Source organism: Herpailurus yagouaroundi, unplaced genomic scaffold (genome assembly GCF_014898765.1).
Source record: "Herpailurus yagouaroundi ecotype Mexico unplaced genomic scaffold, PumYag 100, whole genome shotgun sequence".
In the NCBI taxonomy this organism is placed as follows: Eukaryota; Metazoa; Chordata; class Mammalia; order Carnivora; family Felidae; genus Herpailurus; species Herpailurus yagouaroundi.
Genome location: NW_024412391.1, coordinates 8,058,593 through 8,076,671, shown reverse-complemented (window position 1 = coordinate 8,076,671; position 18,079 = coordinate 8,058,593). Strand labels below are relative to the sequence as shown.

General features: G+C 43.9%; 1 protein-coding gene across 1 annotated transcript in view; it reads left to right on the top strand.

The window, feature by feature from the left end:
• Positions 1-284: 284 nt before the first annotated feature.
• The window catches only part of TBXAS1 (thromboxane A synthase 1), a 155,582-nt gene continuing 137,787 nt past the window's right edge, over positions 285-18,079 (top strand). The window contains exon 1 of the mRNA XM_040471799.1: positions 285-515. Within this exon, the coding sequence (XP_040327733.1) occupies positions 427-515 (89 nt within the window). The 5' untranslated portion in view covers positions 285-426. The remainder of the gene's footprint in view (positions 516-18,079) is intronic.

The following is an 18,079-nucleotide window of genomic DNA, read 5'->3' as shown; positions in this document are numbered from 1 at the left end:
CCATATCTTTACTGAATTATGAATTAATTTTTTTGAAGGGGAGTCTTTTCTCGTAGACTACTCAGACTTCTCATCAGAGTAGAAATCTCTGGTTGCAACCACGTAGCTTCTCAGCAAACATGGGACCAGTTCTGCTGCTAATTCCCAGGGGAGTTAACATAAATGTTTATTGACAGTGCAGTCCTCAAGAAAATAAAGTTGCTGATTCACTGCCTTACACTGAAACTCTGTGTTTCTTTCCTCCTCTTCCTTCCTCTTTATAAGGAGACACTCTGACGAACAGCACATTTTGGGGACCCACTTGGTGTGTGTGTTCTTGGTTGCCTGTTCCTTCTTCCGTCTGTACAGCGTGGTCCCTGTAACAGCAGGGGCAACAGCCTCCCTCTTTCCTCTGGAGGACCGCCCCTCTTGGGACTCTGAGGAACAATGGAAGTCTTGGGGTTTCTCAAACTGGAAGTGAACGGCCCCATGGTGACAGTGGCCCTGTCAGTGGTCCTCTTGGCCCTCCTGAAATGGTAAGTGTGGCCAGCAGGTTCCCATGACTGTGACAATGTCAGAAACAGCAGCCCTGGAGCCTTGCTGGAGCCAGGGAGGGGTATGTGGGAGTGTGTTTTTCTTCTTTTCTAATCTAGAGGGAGTTGAGTATTAACACAGCCTCAGAATTAAAAGCAAACAGCCAGGTTAATCTTTTGCTAAAATGCATGAGATCGAGGTGTCAGGAAAGGCTGGTGATTCAGTGACTGAGAGCACTACACATAATTAAGTTTGCAAGAGATGGAAAAAGAAACAAGTTGGAAAGGTTTGGGGAGAAGTATTTCCTCGTACCCATCATATCTTCCACCTCACTTTTCTGAGATCCTCTCCCCCTGTTGGATTTACAGCAGATTCAGCTCTTGGTTCATATGCCATTAAAAACAAAAAGGACATCGGAGCTGTCTGGCATCGTGGACCACTTTGCAGGAGGTCATTCACAGGGATTTCTGCAGGTTTAAGGACAAAGTGGTGGAACTGATTGCGTAGTTTTCTGATATGTGATAGAAGGGAATGGATTCTGATGAACATAGCGTGTGCCGTGCCCACAAAGTTTGAGACCCCGAAAGGACCTCGGATTTGAACTGAGAGCAGCTGCCTGTTATTTTGTTAATTCAACAGGAGGCTTTCTGAAGTTTGGCTCTGCCGAAGGCCTGTGTCTGGAGATGCAAGGGCCCACAATATGCTCCATTTATGCATATTCACCCTGCTGGTTAAACTTATTACAGTTACCCACTCAGTCCAAAGCACCTGGATTTAGGTGGCTCTGGTTTTTGAGGGGAAAGTGAAAAAATTAATGGAGAACTTGAGTTTGAACAGAATTTCAATTTATGTTTCTGGTGATAATAAAGCCTTCCCTAGATTAATAACTGGGAAAGCACTTTGAAAAGCATCAAGCATTATGCAAATGCGAGGTATTATTCTTTTGGAATTTGCATAGCTGAAAATGGAATTCACGTTTGATGTTCTATGATGATGAAATTACTTCTTGGAAATTGGCTCTGAAACTCCGCTTCGGTCCCAGTGCTGTTTTTGCTTTTTAACTGGTTTAATTATCTTTTGAACTTAGTTCTCAGTGTAGCTTCTCTTCCTTGAAACCAGCCACATGCAAAACCAGGAGCAAATGGTAGCCCTCTTTCCCTGCTGCACCCCATTTATCCATCTCAACGTGTTTCTGTGCTCAGTGACGCACACGCCTTAGTGCCAACACATAGCAGGTGCTTCATAGATGTCCACCGCCATTGTTCACAACCATTTAGGTAACCTAACAACAGAGGAAAATAAGTCTTCAGTGGTTCAGGCATATTTGAAATTCCTTATTAGTATGATTATGAATATATTTTCCCATCAATAGCTATGCTCTGACTGTGATTCTCAAAGTGTGTCCCGCCTGAATCCTCCAGGTGGTCTCAGCATTAATGTTTAGATTATACACTTTTCTACACATTTCTGTCTTTAGAGTGTGTGTGTGTGTGTGTGTGTGTGTGTGTGTGTGTGTGTGTTTCATTTCTGTATCCTCAACTCCCAGCTCAGTGTCTGACTTACAGCACGGCCTCGATAAATGTTTGATGAACGAATGAATGAATTGCATATGTTAATGTTGCTCTGGTCATGGAAAAGGGCATGTGTCCTGACTGATAAGCTGCTGTAACTGGATGTTTATAATCAGTGTAGATCAGGGAGTCACGGACAATAACACCGCACCATCCAGTAAGGCAGCTCTGCATTTGTAATCTATTCCCGGGGCCATATTAATAACCTGGGTCAAAGACACAGAGATTAGATAAAGGCATGAAGCAGAGGTGGTAAATAGGAAGTGAAAGCTGACTTCCACTTGTTATCGCAGAAATATTTGTTGATCTGTTAATGTACGCCAGGCAGAGAGTGGGAGGCTCTGGTACAAGGTCAGGAAACAGGAGGTCTGGACCAGATGCCCAAGGCTGGGGGATACATGGAGGTTCTGGGGTAAGCTTGGTGTCTGGAGGGAATAATGCTGCAGGAGAGCAGGCAGCAGAAGGGAGTGGCTATGGCCATGGCTTTGGAGCTCCTGAGTCCATCCCTTGATCCAGCTCAAGGTAACCATCCTCAGGCTCTCGACCCTCCTCTTCCAGGCAGGGCTCTAGGTAGCCTCTGAGCAACAGACTCCAGCTTGAATGAGGTGGGGTCTCCCTCCTGCTTCATTCTCTTAAGAGGTACTTGTGGGAGAAGAGGGGTGCTCAGGGAAAGCTGAGGTGGAGAGACCTCCCCCACCCCCCACAGCCATCTCGCTCCTAAGAAGAAGCTATGGAGGGTGGCGTGCCCTGACCAGACTCCTTTGTCTTTCCTTTGAGAGTTACCTTTGCCATGGGGCCAGGTAAGACTGTCATGGAGAGCCTAAACTCTGAGAATGAGGATGACGAGGATTGCTTCTTGCCTCCTCAACCAGCCTGTGAGTTCTTGCAAGGCAGGGGCGAGGTCTCAGATCTCATTGCAATTCCAGAAATTTCTATCCATGGCACAAGTGTTCTTCTAGCGTTTGGTTTAAAGGGGGTAAAGTGAAGAAGTACAGCACCCAGGATTTAGGGTTTGGCTCCTGCCTCTTCCAGTGGCCTCATCTCCCTCATCCATCCCCCATATCCTGTTCTGAGAGCGGCCATGTTGCTGCGTGAGTCCTTCCTTTGCCCTTACTAGTCTCCATGCTTGGAATTCCCTTCCTCTCTTTCCTTCAGCGCTAAGTTCAGGGGCATCTCCTCATGGAGGCTTCTCCTGTTTGTCCAGGGCACTTACAAGCCCCCACTCAGTGCTGCCTTTATCATCTCTCATCACCTCCCCTCCCCCCAATGCCCAGTATGTAGCACTGGCACATAAGAAATACTGGCTGTGGGTGGCTCAGTTGGTTAACCATCCGACTCCGGCTCAGGTCACGATCTCACAGTCCGTGAGTCTGAGCCCCGCGTCGGGCTCTGTGCTGACAGCTCAGAGCCTGGAGCCTGCTTTGGATTCTGTGTCTCCCTCTCTCTCTATCCCTCCCCTGCTCATGCTCTGTCTCTCTCTGTCTCAAAAATAAATAAAAACATTAAAAAATATATTAAAAAAAATTTTTTTAACGTTTATTTATTTTTGAGACAGAGAGAGACAGAGCTTGAACAGGGGAGGGGCAGAGAAAGAGGGAGACACAGAATCTGAAACAGGCTCCAGGCTCTCAGCTGTCAGCACAGAGCCCAACGCGGGGCTCGAACTCACGGACTGTGAGATCATGACCTGAGCCGAAGTCGGACGCTTAACCGACCAAGCCACCCAGGCGCCCCTAAAAAGTTTTTTTTTAAATAAATGTTGGCTGAAGGCTAATTCCAGCCTCTGATCTCTGCTGGTACTTTTCTTGCCGGTTCTTCTCTGAGCCTTTATAGTTCAGTACAAATCTTAACAGTTTTGCCCATATGAGTCACTCCTTTTCCTGAAAGCCTGTTGTGTTTTCAATTTGTACCAACTTGGTGACTCCTTTTTAAATTGTTGCAGGTGTACTGTTTTTGTATCCCCACCCACCTTGTAGAACAGAGACCATGCCATGTACTTGATAAATACTTCTTGTTAAGTGTACATGTGAATTTGGAAAGAAGACAAAAGAGTTAATTTCATTTAAAAAGAGACCATTATAAAATAGGCATAGTATATTTCAGTAGTTCTCCTCAAAGTGAGTTTGACACGATTTTCAACAATACTTATTTAAGTTGACAGATATGTGGCTGAGTAGCATGAACTGGGGTATAAGGAGATCAGGGCTACTCCACTGGGGCTGGAAGACGGAGCAGGCATATAGAATATATTAGCTAGGAGTACATACAAAGGTGTATATACGAAGCACATATGAAGCAGCCTGGAGCCTGCTTCAGATGCTGTGTCTCCCTCTCTCTGTGCCCCTCCCCATCCCCGTGCTCTGTTTCTGCCTCTGTCTCTCTCAAAAATAAACATTAAAAAATTAAAAAAAGAAAGAGTAGCCCAGATATTAATAGTGGTTTTTCTTCATTGGTGGGATTATGGATGATTTTTATTTCTTTTTTTAGTCTTCCTACATCTTCCACATTTCTTTAATGAGTATGAATTACAGAGCAAAAAATTGTTACCTTATGTTATTTTTATGTTTTATTATGTTACTTTACGTTATTAAAAGGAGAAGGAAATTGTTCTTCCCTAGTAGTGAAGAGGAAACCAGTTTTATGCTGTGGGAATGGAGGTTTCGGGGCTATAATCTCACTATTTCCACCAACAGAGTAGAATAGACAAGGGGACTTTAGAGTAATGAGGGAGCTTCTTGGCTAACGAGGCAGTGTGAAAGGTAAACTGTAGCAATTCCATTAATTAAGTAGCTAGAGTCAAAGCAGGTAAATACACGAAGACCCTGGCAGCTGAGAAGTGCTGTCTTACAGAGAAGCAAGGGTTTTTCATGCCAGGCTGCATTTAAGGCTCAGGAGCCCAAGACTCAGAGGAATGAATCAACTAGTTGTGAAAATAGGACTCAGCGTGTTTGAGAGTTCTGATCAAGTCTCATTCTAAGATAACGTTACGGTAAAATGTTACTGGTGATTATCAAGACTTAAGACTATAATGAAAATCACTGTACCTGGAAGTTTCTTTCTGATAGAGCTTGCTTTACATATAGGAGGACTAGATTCTAATTCTAAACCCAGACCATATCTGGTAATCCAGATAATCTAGTCCCAGACCATATTTAAAAGAAACCATTGCTCCCTGGGATGGAAGGAAGGCTCAATACCCACAAATCAATAACACGATATACCATATCAACAGAACGAAGGAGAAAAAAAAATCGCATAATCATCTCAATAGATGCAGAAAAACCATTTGATAAATTTCAACCTCCTTTCGTGATAAAAACTCTCAATGAATTAGGTATAAAAGGACTGTGCCTCAACTTGATAAAGGCTGTATATGACAAGTGCACAGCTAATCTTATACTTGACAGTGAAAAGATGAAACCTTTTCCTCTAAGATCAGAACCAGACAAGGATGCCCACTCTCACCACTACCATTCAACATCAAGCCAGAAGTCTTAGCCATAGCAATTAGAAAAGGAAACGAAATAATAGGCATCCAAATTAGAAAGGCAGAAGTAAAACTGTCTCTGTTTGTAGATGACATAATCTTACATATAGAAAATGCTAAAGACTCCAGTCAAAAAGCTGGTAGAGCTAATAAATAAAGTTTATGAAATTCAAATTCCTTAAAGTTGCAGGATATAAAGTCAAACATATGAAAATCAGGTGCATTTCTTTATAATAACAACAAACCATGTGAAAAGAAATAAAGAAAACAATCCCATTTACAATAGCATCAAAAAGAATAAAACACTTAGGAATGAATTGCACCAAGTGGGTCAAAGATCTGTACACTGAGAATTATGACACTGATGAATGAAACTGAAAAAGACACAAATAAGTGGAAAGATATCCTGTGTTCATGGATCGGAAGGATTAATATTGTTAAAATGTCCATACAACCCAAGGTAATCTATAGATTCAATGTAATCCCTATCAAAATTCCAGTAGCATTTTCCACAGAAATAGAAAAAAAAATCCTAAAATTTTTATGGAGCCATGAATAACCAAAGCAATCTTGAGAAAGAAGAACAAACCTGGAGGCATCACACTTCTGGATTTCAAACTATATTACACAACTGTAGTAGTTAAAACAGTATGGTTCTTCCCTAAAATTAGACATATAGACCAATGGAACAGAATAAAACATCCAGACATAAACTCATGCATATGTGGTCAATTCATTTTTGACAAAGGAGCCGAAAACACACAATGGGAAAAGGATAGTCCCTTCATTAAATGACGTTGCGAAAACTGGATCAGTTTGCTTGTGATAAGCAAAAGAATGAAATTGGACCCTTATCTTATACCATATGCAAAAATCAGCTCAAAATGGATTAAAGATTTAAATGTAAGGCCTGACACTGTATAACTCCTAAAAGAAAACATAAGGGCTAGCCCTTTGACATTGATCTTGACATTGAGTTTTGGGATGGGACACTAAAAGCCCAAGCAACAAAAGCAAAAATAAACAAGCGAGACCACATCAAATTGGAAAGCTTTTGCACAACAAGGAAAACAGTCAACAAAATGAGAAGACAACCTACAGAATGGGTGAAAATATTTGCAAGCCATATATCTGAGAAGGGGTTAATGTCCAAAATATATAAGGAACTCAGACAACTCAATAGCAACAAAACAAAATAACCCATTCAAAAAATGGGCAGAGGAACTCAACAGACATTTTTTCAAGGAAGACATACTAATGGTTAACATGTCTATGGAAAGGTGATTAACATCACTAATCATCAGAGAAATGCAAATCCAAAGAGAGATCACCTCACAAGACAAGAGATAACAAGAGTTGGTGAAGATGCGGAGAAAAGAGAACCCTTGTGGACTGTTGGTGGGCACATAAACTGGTGCAGCCACTATGAAAACAGTAGGGAGGTTCCTCAAAAAATTAAAAATAGAGCTACCACACAATCCAGCACTCCTACTCTTGAGGCTATATCAAAGGAAATGAAATCAGCATTTTGAAGGGATATCTCCACTCCCATGTTTCCTGCAGCACTATTCACCAATAGCCAGGACATGGAAACAACTTAAATGTTATCCACCCATGAATGGAGAAAATGTGGTCTACATATACAATGGCATATTATTCAACTTTAAAAAAGGAGACCTGCCATTTGTGACAACATGGAGGAACGTGGAGGAGATTATGCTACATGAAATAAGCCAGACACAGAAAGACAAAAACAGCATGATCGCACATATATGTGGAATCTAAAATGTCTGCTCATGGAAGTAGAGAGTAGAATTGTGGTTGCCAGGGACTGGAGGGTGGGGGAGACATACTTCCAGTTATAAGATGAATAGGTTCTAGAGCTGAATGTACAGTCTGGTAACTATAGTTAGTAATGATGTAGAATACATGAAATTTGCTAAGGGAGTAATCTTAAGTATTCTCACCACACACACACACACACACACACACACACACACACACACACACACACACACAAATGGTAACTATGTGAGATAATGGATATGTTAGTTAGCTTCATTGTGGTAATCATTATACAAGGTATACTGGTATTAAACACCAAGCTGTATACCTTAAATATATACAATTCCTTTGTCAGTCATACCTCGATAAGTTAAAAATAATAATAATTAAAAAAGCAAACACCACTGTACTGGAATATGGAGCCCAGCTAAGAAATCTTGAATTTGTCAGAGTAAGGAAGCCATGTAGGTGCTCCCTGGTATAATCATAGGTAGAGGGAGGGGTGTCTGGCTGCAGAATGAGGGTATTTGAAAATCAGTTGGCTACCATTTTCCCAAGTTCTGTTCCTAACAATGTTTGGGAAATTAAGCATAAGGTAAGCCTTCTTGGAGAATCATAGCATATCAAAGGTCCCAAGAGGTTCTGCAGTAAAGAAATCTGTTTAACTTCATTTAGTCCAGTTCTTCCCAAACTTTGATTAAGAAACACTGTGGGGGTACCTGGGTGGCTCAGTCAGTTAAGCCTCCAACTCTTGGTTTCTGCTCAGGTCACGATTCTCACGGTTCGTGAGATTGAGCCCCACATCGGGCTCTGCGCTGACCGTAGAGCTTGCTTGGTTTCTCTCACACTCTCTCTGCCCCTTCCCCTCTCACATTCTCTAAATAAATATGTAAATAAACATTAAAAAAAAAAAACAAGCGAACAACAACAACAAAAAAGAAATGATGTGTAGGATCATAGAGAGAAGGTCAATTTTGACCAGCTGAGACATTCCCTTGAAATGAGTGGTTGGATGTGTTGTTGGTGATCAGGCAGCTGCGTAGTCTGGTGGAAATGGAGGAGCTGCCGAACAGAGGAATAAAACATGAAAACTATCCTTTTGCAAGCTCTGAGGCACCAGGGTTGATGAAATTTACTTCAGAGCATAGAGGGTATAGATAGTCTGGAGCGCAAAATAGGGCCAACATGCAGGCTGGCTCCAGTTCAACATCAAAGTAAACGAATAACCACAGCTGTCTGGCCATGGTAGGAACGCTGTCTTGGGAGGTGGTGAGCGTCCCTCAACATCCACCAGGAATGCTGCCAAAGCACTTCCTACGTGGCATGGGCACTTGGCACAGATGACCACTGAGTGCTTTCTGGATCTAGATTCAGTGTATGGGAAGGTCTGCACGGAACCTAGCTACCACCAGGGAAAAGTCAGATAAAGCACAAGAGATCCACTAGTGACTGCTCCCTCTTCTGCCTGGACACACCTCTTGTCCCCAGCAGCAGTGTCAACTCCCATGGCGAGGAGAGCTTGTCCCAGGCAGGAGCCTGGAACACTCTCACAAAGCAACTTCGTGGGGCTTCATTATGGCTTCATGCAGGACACTCTTCTTGCCTTCCAGCCCTTGCTCCTCAGACTTTCTGGGTCCCCAGCCCCTTGGAGGTGGCTTGGAGAAGCAGAAGGGTCTTGGACTGGGTCTGGAAACATAAGGGAGAAGTGATGTGGCACAGGAGAGGAGGGAGAAAATTTCAGGTGAGGAAGGGTCACAACATCAGGATTTGTAACATTTGGTAGAACAAGACATTAAGGGTGTGAATAATAGACACATTTTAGAAATACATTTTAAAGGCCATGGATAATTTCCAGTGCCCCAGAGCATCTAGAGAAAGATGCACGCTATTTCCCTTTTTTATTTTTTGTACTTTTGTTTAGGATATGATGGGTACTTTGGTTTAATAACTCAGTGATGAGCTTGGAGATAAAATTGAACCTGCTTAGGAAAACTAGGTCTGCACTTCCTCGAGGACCATTTCCACAGAATATTTTTTTTTTGTTTTCCCTCTTTCACATAGTTATACACAATATCCCTAGCTTTCCCCTTACTTTATTGATTTTCCAGAATGAGAGTACGAGGCGTGACTATAAAGTAACGTGACTGATTATTTTAGCATACACACCAGAACTTATACAGCCAAATGAATTTTATGACCTTCAGAAGCATTTTCCTGATACGCTAAACCTTTGCTGCAGAGATGGCACTATCAGAAAAGGCATTCTTAGCACTTTCATTTAGGAATGGCCCTGGTGTCTAGAGTCAGTCTTTTGACAGTCTCATGGCAGCCAGTCGCCATTTTTGTTGAGAATGGACTGATTTTTTTTTTTTAAACAGTCCCAATATTGGCAAATAGGTGATTAGACTGGGTCGTCTTCTTTTCAACTCAAAATAAAATGTGATTAGAAAACAATAAGTCTCCTTCTATACTCGAGAGGTTTATGAACCAGGAAGCCTGGGGATTCCACTTGAGGGGCCACACTCCTAGGGCATATGCATTGTTGCTCGCTTCCTGGTTTGTTTTGTTTTAAAGAAAACAACAGCAATGATCTTAAGACTTGTGGTCAAACCTTCTCTTCTTATCTTGTAAGGAGTTCAGGCTTCTGGTAGCATCTACTCTCTGGGGAGAGAGAGAAGGATCTCATTCATTCTATAAACAAAGCAAATCAGTGGATTTATGTTGGTGCTTTAATGAGGTGCTCAAGTATATGCTTGGGACTGCTTTCCCTGGGAGGACAGTGGCTCTTCCAGAAATAGAGCTATTGAATGAATCCTTCCTTGCACCCCTGAATACCATAATAACAACCATCTTCCTAGGCTGTCATTTGCCATTGAGGTTAAGTGCTCTGTCTTTGGGAACATTAGCAGTGTTATATATACAACATATATCTGAACATGGGGACAGAACTCTGGGTAGAGAAGGGACAGGGGACACTTGTTCATGCAGCTGTACATTTGGTGCTTCAATTATTAGGAGCCACCTTTTTCTGGTTTGTCAGAAACCAGATGTGATGTTTCACAACTTCCTTGGGATGGCCAGGGTTGGGGTGTTGTCTGACTGGGTAGATTCTGGAGCCCTCGGCTCTCTGGCAGAGTCTTTGGTCTCCTGGCAGAGTCTGGCACTGGGCCACACTGTGGGGCCATCCTCAACCCCCATATGTCCTTGCAAAAGGGTGTCTTGGGTTTCACCTCAGCAGACGGCAGTTCCTGAACATGGTCCCAGAGAGAGGGCAACCCTTCCTTTGCTCAAAGGTATCTGGAAAGATGGTGTCAGAGATGGCCTGAAAGCAGAGCCAACCTCTACAAATAGTGGATTCAACTGAAATCCTGTTTTCTGAGCACGATGCATAGACACCCTGGGGAGAGGCAGCGCTCTGTATCCAAACTGGCCTCTGCTTCCACATTTCAGCTGAAAGGTGCCCTACAATCCTCCCCCGCATTTCCCTCCTGGCTGCACACAATGTGCCTGTTCTTCTCCCTACTCTTGCTCACTCATTACAGTCCCTGTCGTCTGAATGCCCTCCCCTCTCTGTTTAAATCCCAGCCAGCCATCAAAACCTGGCCAAATGTCACTCTTCTTGAAGGTCACCTTAACTAGGCCAGCCCTCTGGAGCTCTGCCCCCACCTTGAACTCCTGTAGTGTCCTTGGTCTCTATAGCCATCCTGGCACTCACTCTATTATCTTCCTGTGAATGCATGTGTCCTGTCTTCCTGGCCTGACTCCAAGCCCCTGAGGGTAGGGCTGAATCTTAAGCCAGTAAGTGCCTTGTGCACAGTAGCTGCTCAGTAAATGTTAATGATCATCACCATGCCTCAGGTAACGGAGATGGTGACAGTGCTTCCAAATGATTACTGTTACGTGTGTGTGTGTTTGTGTGTGTGTGTGTGTGTGTGTGAGAGAGAGAGAGAGAGAGAGAGAGCGCGCACAGGGGATGACAGGATCAATCTCCCTCTGACTTGCTGGCACACTAGTGGCCTGTGTTCCCACTACCTAGCAGAATGCCTTGCACAGGGCTCACTGAAAGAGTAAATAAATGACTTCTTAGTTCGCACACTCATTGAATGCTTAAGGCTTTCAAGGCTTTCTACCTCATTGATGTGCAGTGGATAACATTCTCATGAATTCAGAGAGATAAAGTAATTGTCACATTAGGAATCGAAGAGCAGGGCTCTGATACAAAAGGAAGGGATGGGACAGAATGCAGGACATAGCCATCTAGATGTGGCGTATGAGGGATCATAGAGCTCTTGGGGTCTGACCAGGGTACCCTGACAATAGTGCGGCGGAGGGGGGCATAGGAGGCATCTAGCCCCCTGCAGAGAGGCATCAAAGGACACACACTTCCTCTTACCCTGTTCTATTGAACACTAATCCTCACAGCTTAAAGCAATGCTATCTAAACTCTTCTCCAGCATCCCCTGTTTATATTACTTCCCCATAGGTCCCATTGTCTAGATAACAATGCATATTTAAGTAATGATTGATTGATTTTCCCATTTTAATCATTCAAAGACAATGATAGTAGCTCTGCCAATGAGAACAGCTGATCAATGAGATAACCAGCATTAGTGTACCAAGTTATCATTCCACTCCAAGGTAAAGAAACTTGGCATTTTAGGTAACCCGCACAATCTTATTGTCAATAAATGCATGATTTACATTAGGCCCTTTGAAATATGGAAAACATCTCATGTACCCCCTTCCTACCTTCACAAGTCAGTAGGTATCTGGGGACCTCAGGCCGTAAACACTGTAAAGCATAGTCACTTATACATTTAAGGGTTTGAACTCTATTTGTAAACAGAGAGAGACCAAAACTGGTAGCACCATCTCACGATAAGAGGGATAGTAAAGGAAGGTCATTGGGAAGTTCTCAGGAGAAATATGGTGCCGTGGAAATCAGCTATGTCTTTACAGTGTAGGACAGACACACTTTTTCTTCTGGATGACCTTGGGCAAATCATTCCATCCTCACTAGTTTCCTCATTAATAAGAGAAGGCTGGCAGTCCCTGCCTCTCAGCATATGGCACCTTTCCAACTGGCCACCTAGGCCAGCTCTCACTCACCCCTACCTGCCAGTCAATCCATATTCTTGCCAGTCTTGTTTCCTAAGTGGTCCTTGAATCGTTCTTTCCTCTCTCTCTGCTCTTCTACCACTGTAGTCCAGGATTCCCTCCCTCCCTCCCTCCTTCTCTCCCTTCCTTCCTTTTTGCGAGAGATAGGGAGAGTGCGAGTGAGGGGGAGAGGGGCAGAGGGAGAGAGGGAGGGAGGGAGAGAGAGAGAAAAAGAGAGAGAGAGAGAAAGAGAGAGAGAGGATCTTAGGCAGACTCCATGCTCAGTGAGGAGCCCAATGTGGGGCTGAATCTCACAACCCTGGGATCACGACCTGAGCCGAAATCAAGGGTCACACACTCAACTGACTGAGCCACCCAGGCCCCGCTGTAGTCCAGGATTTCAAGAGCATCCCTTGGCTGGAATAGTCTTCTAACTGGTTTCCCTGCCTCCTGCCTGGGTCCTTCGAATCTGTCCTGCAACTCTACAGCCAGAATAACACCACAGGAACTCACCACTCTCCTGCGTAAAACAGTTCCATGGCCCTCCCTGCCCCTGGAATGAAGTCTCCCTGGCCTAGCATCCCCGAGTCTCTCTCTGACCTGGTTACTTCCCACTCTGCATGTTCATTTTCCATTGCTTCTCACCTGGCACTCCCCTTTCTGGTGCTCACACTTCCTTCCATACACCACACTGTTTACCATCCATTTCCTTCTCTCCTTCCTTCAAGTGAGAGCCTCTGCATTCCCCGTGCTCCTGGCCCCATTGCACCTGGTCCCTTCTCTCGCTTTCCACTTATCTAAGGTGAGCTCCCAGAGGCAGGACTGGGTCTTAACACAGCTTTTGCTTCAAGTACCCAGTATTGTGCTTGGGCCACTCGATACATTTCTATGCATAACAGGCACTCACTTTTTTGTTGAGCCAAACCAAACTGAGAGATAATACACAGAATTTTGTGTGGTATGGGCCTGGCATATATAGACACCCAATACATGTCAGCTGCTCTTTGCTGCTATGAATATTATCATAGAGAATTTCCATTTGTTTCTGGCTGCATTCCACCACGACCAGCTACAATTCTCACTTGTTATATAACAAAATGTCATCAATCGAACTCTGGATCCTTTTTTTTATTTTTTTATTTTTATTTAAAAAAAAAAAATTTTTTTTTTTAACGTTTATTTATTTTTGAGACAGAGAGAGAGCATGAACGGGGGAGGGGCAGAGAGAGAGGGAGACACAGAATCGGAAGCAGGCTCCAGGCTCTGAGCCATCAGCCCAGAGCCTGACGCAGGGCTCGAACTCCCGGACCGCGAGATCGTGACCTGGCTGAAGTCGGACGCTTAACCGACTGCGCCACCCAGGCGCCCCTGGATCCTTTTTTTTAAAGTTTATTTATTTATTTTGAGAGAGAAAGAGACAGAGTATGAGTAGGGAAGGGGCAGAGAGAGAAGGAGAGAAAGAGAATCCCAAGCAGGTTCTGCGCTGTCAGCACAGAGCCTTGATTGGGGGGTTGAACTCACAAACCATGAGGTCATGCCCTGAGCGGAAACCAAGAGTCAGACACTTAACCGACTAAGCAACCCACGCACCCTGAGCTCTGGATCTTAACAAAAGATTATGTCTCTATAATTCAGCCTAGCCTGTGCTGTGGGTGAAGTTCATCTCTGCACTATTTGAGGTTGAGATGTCAGCTGCCTTTCTGAGCTTCAATTTCCAATAAATCTCAAATCCGATAGATTTCAAATTCCAGTATATCTTACATCCATATGTTATTATTAGTCTATTGATGGCAATTGTTTATCTCTTAGTTTAGCTGTTTAAAAAAAAAGTCTGTTTCTTGAAAAGTGCTCTGTAAACCAAGCTTTAGACCCATTTGCTTTCCAGAAAAATTTAAGATTTTCCTGTGACAAAATTTACATGTGTCCTCTGAGTTGAACAGTAACCGCACAATTCTTTTTGCCATTTGGCCTTTGTTTCATTGGTTGACGCTTGCCTTGGCCGTGCGTTTGAGAATTGGAAGTGTCAGTGATGCATAGCAAATCAGCACACAAATCCTGGTATGTCTTCCTCCATTCTCTGTCTTGTAGACCAGACCTTTCGTTTCCTGCACACTCCTAAGCCCTTACCTCCGTTATCCCTTAATTATGACATTATAAATGTGTCTCTGCAGAATCAAATCCCTCTTGTCTTATATGCAAGTAAGGCAGCCAGCCAACCAACCAATCAACTAACCACCTCTTTTTTGTGTGTTCCACTCAGCTACCATTCCACCCATCCTTCTCTTTCCGGCCAAGAGACTAGAAAGAGGATCCCACACTTGCTCACATTCTCCCCTCCCATTTGCCTTTCAGCCCCACTGAAATGACTCTCTCCATGGCCACTCCTAAAGGGAATTAACATTTCCCCATTGTTCTCTTTCTCTAGTGATTTGTAGTATTTTACTCTGATACATTTAGTCTCTGTTACTGTTGGGTATATTCCAGAGACCTCAGCAGTGCAGGGGTAGAAAAAAGGTCAAGCACCTTGATTATAATCCAATGGCCTCATTTTATAGTTGAGGAAATGAATGTGTAGAGAAGTCAAGTGACTTGACCTGTATTAGCCATTGTTGCAGTGCTGTATAACAAACCCCTCTAAACTCATTGGCAAACAATATCATTTATTTGTCTCACAGTCTGTGGGGTGGCTGGGGTGGCTCTGTTTTAGGCTGTGGGTGGGGTTCAGATCTACTTCATATGTGTTTGTAATGGGGCCCAGGATGAAGAGGATACTTGGGGAAAAGCTCTACACCTGACAGATCACAGGGGTGCAAAAGATGCTAGAGGAAATAATGTCTCTTGAGGCCTCAGCCTGGAAGTGGTTTACTGTCATTTCTGCCCATATCTCTTTGGATAAGCCAAGTGACATGCCCAAGCCTAACATTAATGAGGAGGAAGAAGACTCCGCCCACCATGGAGGGAGGTACTTAAAAGACATCAAAAAAGGATGATGATATAGAATTTTGAAACAAGGAGGGTGTGAAAAATTGGAAGCAATGATTCAATCTACCATATGCTCCAAGATTTCATGTCTGGGTCCTGATCTCTGGCGAAGCAGAAAGAGGCCACGAGTAACAAGACAAAACAAAATAAGAAACAAAAATAAAAACAAACGAAGAACAAACAAACAAAACCTTAAAGCTATTGGACACTTGGATTTTTACTGTAAGTGAAAAAAATGATCTCAAAAAAAAAAAAAAAAAAGGAATGGACATCGATGAGGACTTTGGCAGCCGAGACACTGACATGGAGGGTTGCGGTGGTCTTAGCTGTGGAGTGATGAACTAGCACCAAGAGTATTACCATGGGGTCACGAGCTCAGGGTAGGGGTGCAGGTTGGACCTGAACTGAGCCTGGGGATGTGACCAGGTATTTCTAGGTGAACAGACAATGGGGTCAGGGGTGGACTGATGACTGAGCTGGAGCATACACTGAGAACAACGAATATTGATTCAGGGGATCAGGTGGGGAAGGGAGTAGCTAACACACTGAGGGCCCAACTTCAGTCAGGAAAAGCAAGATGGAAGGGAGGCATTGCCCAAGTCCAGAAGACCCAAAGAAGCCTAAATATGGAAAACCTAGTGTGTCCACCCTATCCTGAAATATATTATAACCAGGAGACACCCTTGCAGATTGGGAGCTGTGTTGTTTAGGATAAATGTATTGTTCTATGCCGCGCAGTGAATTTATGGATGCTGTTATGCCAAGAAACGGCTATGGCTGAAAACATAAATAGTTCTAGAATTGCTTTAAATATTCTCATGGGTGCTAAGGCCTACTGTGTTCTTAAAAAAATATATATGTTTTAGGATTATCTCTTGCCCTTCCAGAAACTACCCCTTGGTGCTGGCTGGTGGTTATAAGAAGAAAGGGCATATCCCAGTATCGCAAGGCCTGTTACACAGGGTGAATTTCACTTGGGGTTTCAAAGATAAAAGGAGACTTAAGTCACTTCCACGCTCTTCCCTGTCATACACTTGTGCACACTGTCCTCTACGAAGTTGCTGGCAAATCCGAATTGCAAGTGCTCTTGTAATCCATAATCAGCCAAAACTTCATTTCCTTTTTCTCTATAAAATGGGTGTGTTGAGTAAAACAACTAAATATAGATGAGCTAATGTAATCATAAATACCAAAAGAGTCCCCACACCCCAGTAGGCAAAAAACAAAGCATGGCATTCAGAATGAGCTAGGGAAAAACGTTTTTGAATTACTATCTTCTTCCATTAGGATCAGGTTCTTTCTGTATCATCTTTTCTGTCCCAGGATGGCATGGAACACCCCTCTGCACCAATATACACATATCGGTTACTCTCTTCAGGCTTTTTCCAGGTCTGCTGACAGCTCTGATGGTCTTTGCACTGGGTTAAGTAGTGTTCCCCCAAAATTCATGTCCACTTGGGACCTTAGCATGTGGCCTTAGCTGGAAATGGGGTCTTGGCAGATGCACTGAAGTTCAGAGGTCACAGTGGGTTCAAGTGGGCCCTAATCCATGACTGATGTTCTTATAAGAAGTGGGAAACTGGATGCAGACACAGGCAGAACGAAGGTGATATGAAGACTAAGACACACAGGGAGGAAGCCATGTGACAGTGGAGGCAGAGTTGGAGAGAGTGGCTGTAAGCCAGGAACTCTGGGGATTGCCAGCAACTCTAGAAGCTAGGAAGAGCAAGGGAGGATCCTCTTCTAGAGTCTCAGAGAACATGGCCCTGTGACACCTTGATTTCAGACTCTGGCCTCCAGAACTGCAAGAGAATACATTTCTATGGTTATAAGCCCCCAGTTTGTGGTGCTTCTCTTTTCTTTTGTTCCTAGGAGACTCTTGTAGTCTCCTTTTTCTTATCAGCTTTGTTGGGCCAAAGCAGACACATCAGAGGCCTGGCTGGAGGCTCAGGCCATTCCATCAGTCAGATCAAGCCTGGGCTGCACCCGTGGGGCCAGCTTTCAGTCTCAGTTTCCCCATCTACATAGTGGACATAACATGGATGTGGGTGGAGACGAAAGGGCACAATGTTCACGAAGCATTTGGTACAATGCCTGACCCATAGCAAGTGCTTAGGAAATGTTAGCTATCATTAGCCATGTGCTTTCTGAAGCTTCTCCATCCATTTTCACTCTCCTCAGTTGCCAACTGCCCCGATCTTACTCTTCAGTAAAAGCCAAGAAGGCCCTACGTATTCTCTTGGTACAGTATGATGGCATCTGGCATAGTGCTTGGCACAGAGCAGGCACTAGATACATCTTTATGGAATGAAGAATGGAACAACCAAATCTTGTTTCAATACCTCATCATAGGAGAGAAGAGCTTACAGATTTTACAAGGCTCAGTAACCGACTTGAAAAACCCATGGTGGTGGTTGGGGCGCCTGGGTGGCGCAGTCGGTTAGGCATCCGACTTCAGCCAGGTCACGATCTCGCGGTCCGTGAGTTCGAGCCCCGCGTCAGGCTCTGGGCTGATGGCTCAGAGCCTGGAGCCTGTTTCCCATTCTGTGTCTCCCTCTCTCTCTGCCCCTCCCCCGTTCATGCTCTGTCTCTCTCTGTCCCAAAAATAAATAAACGTTGAAAAAAAAAATTAAAAAAAAAAAAA